Below are 7500 nucleotides of genomic sequence, written 5' to 3' on the forward strand. Positions count from 1 at the left end.
AGAGAGAGAGAGAGAGAGAGAGAGAGAGAGAGAGAGAGAGAGAGAGAGAGAGAGAGAGAGAGAGAGAGAGAGAGAGAGAGACAGGCATTAGGTTAATTTTGCCCCATGGCGCTCATATTTTTTTTTGCTCTAATCCTGATTTTTAATACAAAGAGGAAAAGCACGACTGAGCCAGGGAGATTAAACTGACAGTCCCAATTTGTCGTTTTCCTGATGTTTTCAGTCCAAAGGATCAAACAGCTTCTGAATTCATACAACCTGTTGTGTGCAGTCATCCGTGAGGCACAAATGTCGGCCGCGGCTATTTTTAGGACCATTAGGGGGTTTTTTTGCCCTCTGACACGATTTGCAAGACATTTGCCCCTAAATCTCCTCACTTCACTGCAAGAAAAAAAGAAGAAAATGTTATGAGAATGACATAATATAATGTCATATAATACAAAAAAAACATATATTTTTAACCAAACATGGACACTATAGTTCATTTGTGTAAGTGAGGAGAGCAAAATAAAGTAAACCGTGACATATTACACCCAAAAAATTCTTCAAGCTGTGAAAAATTTGGGAGCAAAATGATTCAGACGCGTTTGAATGAATCGACTCAATGACTCACTCATTCAGACGGTCAGAGTTTGAACGAATTGACTCAATGACTCACTCTTTCAGACAGTCAGAGTTTGAACGAATCGACTCAATGACTCACTCATTCTGACAGTCAGCGTTTGAACTAATCGACTCAATGACTCACTCATTCAGATGGTCAGAGTTTGAACTAATCGACTCAATGACTCACTCATTCAGATGGTCAGAGTTTGAACTAATCGACTCAATGACTCACTCATTCTGACAGTCAGCGTTTGAACTAATCGACTCAATGACTCACTCATTCAGATGGTCAGCGTTTGAACTAATCGACTCAATGACTCACTCATTCAGATGGTCAGCGTTTGAACTAATTGACTCAATGACTCACTCATTCAGACGGTCAGCGTTTGAACGAATCGACTCAATGACTCACTCATTCAGACGGTCAGCGTTTGAACTAATTGACTCAATGACTCACTCATTCTGACAGTCAGCGTTTGAACTAATCGACTCAATGACTCACTCATTCAGACGGTCTGAGTTTGAACTAATCGACTCAATGACTCACTCATTCAGATGGTCAGCGTTTGAACTAATCGACTCAATGACTCACTTATTCAGATGGTCGGCGTTTGAACTAATCGACTCAATGACTCACTCATTCTGTGAGGTTACAGAAGCAACTCTGAATTCATACAACCTGTTGTGTGCAGTCATCCGTGAGGCACAAATGTCGGCCGCGGCTATTTTTAGGACCATTAGGGGGTTTTTTTGCCCTCTGACACGATTTGCAAGACATTTGCCCCTAAATCTCCTCACTTCACTGCAAGAAAAAAAGAAGAAAATGTTATGAGTATGACATAATATAATGTTATATAATACAAAAAAAACATATATTTTTAACCAAACATGGACACTATAGTTCATTTGTGTAAGTGAGGAGAGCAAAATAAAGTAAACCGTGACATATTACACCCAAAAAATTCTTCAAGCTGTGAAACATTTGGGAGCAAAATGATTCAGACGCGTTTGAATTAATCGACTCAATGACTCACTCATTCAGACGGTCAGAGTTTGAACGAATTGACTCAATGATTCACTCATTCAGACAGTCAGAGTTTGAACGAATCGACTCAATGACTCACTCATTCTGACAGTCAGCGTTTGAACTAATCGACTCAATGACTCACTCATTCAGATGGTCAGAGTTTGAACTCCAAAAAATCTTACATATTGTGCCTTTAAGAACCCCGAGACCAAACACGCCGAGCTGAAAAAAAACATATAATGAAACATTTAATCTTCAAACAACCATAAAAGTCGATTCGAGAACCCTGTGTAGCCACAAATGCTTCCTGACAGAGTGTACACTAAGCAGGACTGAGGCAAACGGACGCGCGCGAGCGCGTGCACACACAGTGTAATTGAATGCTGCTGGAGATGGATCAGACAGCGGCGCGCGTGCTTGTTGACTTTAAAGCAGAAGTTGAAAGCCACGAGCGCTTTCAAGTTCGAGCAGTGCTTAAAATTTCACTTTCACTTAATTTCATCCGTTTCATTATTCACATTAGTTGAAATCACACCCTTCACATTGTAATTGACGTGATGAGTTGGCACTCTAACAGGATATTTCGACGTTTTACGAGTGTGTGGTCATCAAAAATGCCCCAAAATAATTGGTTCCATGTTCAATTACACTAAGCCACCGAATATTAAATCACATTAAACTACACGGTTCAACAACCTCTCTGTTTCCATGGAGACCAACCATATTTCCACATTTTTACCACATATTTCTTTGAAATATGACTTGAATATTAGCTTCTCTTGTTTCAAATTGAGATTCTGTGTGAAGCACACAGTTGGAAAGTATTAAACCACACACTTACTGGAATAATTACCGCTCTGGAACAGAAGAATACGCCGCGTTTTTCAGGAAAACCACAATATTCATGAATTCCCCTCAGATGAACGCTCTCCGTCTTCATGCTGATTTCTGTTAACAAATGCGACTGCCAGATGTCCTCATTTGGGTTTATTTTGGTGGTTATTCGATTATTTTTTATGTTATACATAAGAATTATTACTTCACTAAAGTATTGTGAGGTAAACTCTAAGCGGCGCGTCACGTCAAGTCACGCGCTTCCCGCCGTTTCTCCTTTCAGGCGCGTGTCAGTGATTTCAGCGCGAAAATATTATAACTATATTTTGTTTGTATATATTAAGTGATAAATAAAACCATAGACATATTATTATTTCAGCACTCAAGATGAAATTGAAAAAAAAAATCGGTAACACTTTACAATCGTGTTTAATTTGTAACTATTAACATTATTTAATGTATTAACTAATGTGAATGGACAAAATATTTATTAATCATTGTTATTAAAAATACAGTCGTTCATTGTCAGTTCACAGTGCATTAACAAATACAGCGTTTGATTTTAATAATGTATTAACAACAATTCAGATGAATGCTGTAGAATTGTTATTCACTCTTAAATCATGTAAACTAAAGTAGTTAACTAATGAAACTTATTGTAAAGTGTTAGCTTACCAAAAAAATATGAATAAAACATTATAAAAATGACATATCACATTATTAATTGTGAATGATTACCAGGCCTATAAGTTTCTGTTATTGGTAAACCAATACTAGATGACAATAACATTACCAGCTTTGCTTCTGCCTGATACATGATAATAATCAGTACAGTGTTGTAATCTGAGCACAGTGTTCATATCGTTAGCTAGCGTTATCTATAAGCTAACACTGGTCTCTCTCCGAGACACATGCCCTGTTCTCCATTGTTTCTCCTCACACAACAACTCAATTTGTCTCCTGTAATCGTTGTTCTGTCTAGTTCTGGTCTGTCCCTAATTGTGTGTCATAATTGTATGGCTGTGGTCTTCAATATGAGTATTAATAAACATTTATAATGTCCGCAGCGTCCGAGCTGTCATTGCGATCCATTGTTTTCCTATCGTTGAAATTCACAGCACTCCCTCTCGTTACGTCACGTCCGGTTTTGGCATTTTTAGATGCGGAAGTGAAATTTTCCTCACAAAAATGACTCCAAAAGCCTTAATAGCGTATTTATAAGTATATTTTATAGAAAATCTAGTTCCTACATTATTTTTCTATACATTGACTCACTGGAGTCTTTAACCTGCAATATGCCCCTTAGGAACACTCCACTTTTTTTGAAAATAGGCTCATTTTAAGAGTCCCCTAGAGTTAAATAGTTGAGTTTTACCGTTTTTGGATCCATTCAGCCGATCTTTGTATCTGGCGGTGGCACTTTTAGCATAGCTTAGCATACATCATTGATTCTAAACAGTCCATTAGCATCACATTCAAAAAATGACCAAAGACACTTTCAATATTTTTCCTATTTAATACTTGACTCTTCTACAGTTACATCATGTGCTAAGACCAACTGAAAATGAAAAGTTGTGATTTTCTACACCTATATGGCTAGGAACTACTTTCTCATTCCTGCGTAATAGTCGCGGATCTTCGCGGCCATACCATGGCTGCAGCGGCGCAATGATTGGTTGGTATTCTGTGGAACATGGTGGTAGTTACACCTTCGACTTACTATCACAGCCTTTTACAACACACAGAACCATGGCTAATCACACAGCTAAATCCACAACACAATTTGTCGGCTGCAAGCCTGAAACTTTCTCTGCAAGTACACAAACTTAGTGCCAGTCACATTGAAAGTTACCAAGCTGGGCTATTTTCAGACGCTGTAATATCATTGCGCCGCTGCAGCCATGGTACGGCCGCGAAGATCCGCGACTATTACGCAGGAATGAGAAAGTAGCTCCTAGCCATATAGGTGTAGAAAATCGCAACTTTTAATTTTCAGTTGGTCTAAGCACACGATGTAACTGTAGAAGAGTCAAGTTTTAAATAGGAAAAATATTGAAAGTGTCTTTGGTCATTTTTTTAATGAGATGCTAATGGACTGATCAGAATCAATTATGTATGCTAAGCTATGCTAAAAGTGCTACCGCCAGATACAAAGATCGGCTGAATAGATTCAAAAACGGTAAAACTCAACTATTTAACTCTAGGGGACTTGTAAAATGAGCCTATTTTCAAAAAAAGTGGAGTGTTCCTTTAATGAATATCTTTAAAAAAATGAAAGAATGATAGACATTTATGGTACTCTTATGTAAAAATGTTCTGTTAAAAACATTTTCATATCTTTTGATACCATGGTACTGTCACAGTACTACTATGTATATTAAGTGCATTGTTTGTCTTTTTTCATTTTGGAGTATCTTACAATCGCGTGAAGAGATGTTTTTATCACTTTGCAACACACTAAATGTCCTCTCTCTCCCCTATAGGTGTCGGAAGTCATACGTCCAGCCCATAGTAAACTGACCAGCGTGGGCACCATGGATACAATTAACTTCACCTTCTGGAACGCCTCTGAGGGCAACGAGACCATTGAGACAGTGGACGAGAGCCCGTATAAGACAGTGGAGGTGGTGTTTATTGTACTGGTGGCCGGCTCGCTAAGTCTGGTGACCGTTATCGGCAACATCTTGGTCATGCTCTCCATCAAGGTAAACAGAAGCCTGCAGACCGTCAACAACTACTTCTTGTTTAGCCTGGCCTGTGCTGACCTCATCATTGGCCTTTGCTCTATGAACTTGTACACGGTCTACATTGTGATTGGATACTGGCCGCTCGGCCCGGTTGTTTGCGACTTGTGGTTGGCGCTGGACTACGTGGTTAGCAATGCCTCGGTCATGAACCTGCTGATCATCAGCTTCGATCGGTACTTTTGCGTCACTAAGCCACTCAGCTACCCCGTGAAGAGGACGACTAAAATGGCGGGCATGATGATCGCAGCGGCATGGGTGCTGTCTTTCATCCTCTGGGCTCCGGCGATCCTGTTTTGGCAGTTTATCGTCGGCGGGCGCACTGTGCCAGAGAAGGAGTGCTACATTCAGTTCTTCTCCAACGCCGCGGTCACTTTCGGCACAGCTATAGCCGCTTTCTACCTGCCCGTCATTATCATGATGGTGCTGTACTGGCAGATATCCCGCGCCAGCAAGAGCCGCGTCAAGAAGGACAACCGCAAGCCATCGGGTGCCAACCTCGATGTGCCCTCTTCCAATCAAATCCGCGAAAACACGGCCAACAAACCCACCAACAACAACCTAACAGCTGACGAAACAGATCGAGGACAGACCCAGCTAACAGATGACGCCGCCAACCAGCATGATGCCAAACTCCAGAATGGCAAAGCGCCATCCACGGCGAGCGGAGAAGCCGAAGAGGCCGGGCGAGACGTTCCCGCGGAGGAGAAAGAAAGCTCCAATGACTCCACCTCGGGCAGCGGCAATCAAAAAGAGGAGGCGGTGCCAACCAGAGCCACCGACGACAACCAAGCTCCGGCTAGGCATCGCGCCAAAGCTGGCGGCTCCAAACTGACATGCATCAAGATCATCACCAAATCGCCAAAGGGAGACTGCTACGCCCCTTCCAACACCACCGTGGAGATCGTCCCCGCGACCGAAAGGCAGAACCACGTGGCGAGGAAGATCGTGAAGATGACCAAGCAGCCGCCCAAGAAGAAAAAGGCACCATCCTCTCGGGAAAAGAAAGTGACGCGCACCATCATGGCCATCCTGGTGGCGTTCGTGGCCACTTGGACGCCCTACAACGTCATGGTCCTCATCAACACCTTCTGCTCCAGCTGCATTCCCAACACCGTGTGGACCATCGGATACTGGCTCTGCTACATCAACAGCACCATCAACCCCGCCTGCTACGCCCTCTGCAACATCACCTTCAAAAAGACCTTCAAACAGCTGCTGCTCTGCCAGTACAAGAACATACGCTCCATCCGATGAGTGTGTGTGTGTGTGTGTGCGTGTGTGTGCATGCATGCGTTATATTTCACATGTGTGTGTTCTGGTGTGGATGTGTGTGAATGTGTGAGGAGAACATACACCCATCAGTTTTACAAATTCTCCATTGATTTTTTTCGCCTGTCAACTACAAATCATAACACATTAAGTGCAGAAAATGCAGTCTTTTGGCAGGTGTTTGTTTGCATTCATTGTTTTTTTTTATATATATATACACATATGTGACTCTGGAGCACAAAACCAGTCATAAGTCACATGGGTAGGGGTGAATTATGGGTGATTGGGACACTTTTTGCCATTGAGATGACTTGGAAAAAGTGTCCCAGTCAACCTGAATTCACCCCTATATTAGTGGCAATAGACAACAATGCATTGCGTGGGTCAAAATTATCCATTTTTCTTTTAAACCAAAAATCCTCCATTGATTTTTTTCACCTGTCAACTACAAATCAGACTCCATCTGACACATTAAAGGGGTGGTTGCATGCGATTTCACTTTTTTAACTTTAGTTAGTGTGTATTGTTGCTGCTTGAGCATAAACATTATCTGCAAAGTTACAGCGCTGAAAGTTCAATGAAAACGGAGATATTGTCTTTTACAGTTATGGCAGTTTATCGCCTACAAAAACGGCCGGTTTGGACTACAACAAGCTTCTTCCCGGGTTGGTGACATCATGAACACCTGCTATTAACATAAACACTGCCCCCGCGAACACGCAACAAAGTGGGCGAGGCCACGTCAGTCATTACGAAAGAGAGAGAGCTGTTGCAGAACTACAAACTACATCTGGCCATCTAACCAATCTAAGACCATTGCGTTTTTCGGAGGGATGGGCTTCACAGAAGCAGGAAGCAAACGAGCCGTTCAAAGGACAGTGGAGACAGCGGTGTGGAATAAAGGCAAAATATAAGAAAAATATGGCGTTTTTAAAAAAAAGAAGTATTAAGACCCATAAACACAACCAAGCCAGGAAAAAAACCAGGAACCACCCCTTTAAGTGCAGAAAATGCAGT

The 7500-nt window shown here is 41.7% G+C and overlaps 1 protein-coding gene across 1 annotated transcript in view; it reads left to right on the forward strand.

Moving 5' to 3' along the window:
* chrm2a (cholinergic receptor, muscarinic 2a) overlaps nt 1-7500 on the forward strand; it is a 184235-nt gene that overhangs the window by 176147 nt on the left and 588 nt on the right. The window contains exon 2 of the mRNA XM_079817018.1: nt 4951-7500. This exon is cut by the window's right edge and continues 588 nt beyond it. Coding sequence (XP_079673144.1) covers nt 5002-6468 — 1467 coding nt within the window. The 5' untranslated portion in view covers nt 4951-5001 and the 3' untranslated portion in view covers nt 6469-7500. The remainder of the gene's footprint in view (nt 1-4950) is intronic.

This window comes from Gobio gobio (assembly GCF_949357685.1).
Source record: "Gobio gobio genome assembly, chromosome: 5".
Taxonomy (NCBI): domain Eukaryota; kingdom Metazoa; phylum Chordata; class Actinopteri; order Cypriniformes; family Gobionidae; genus Gobio; species Gobio gobio.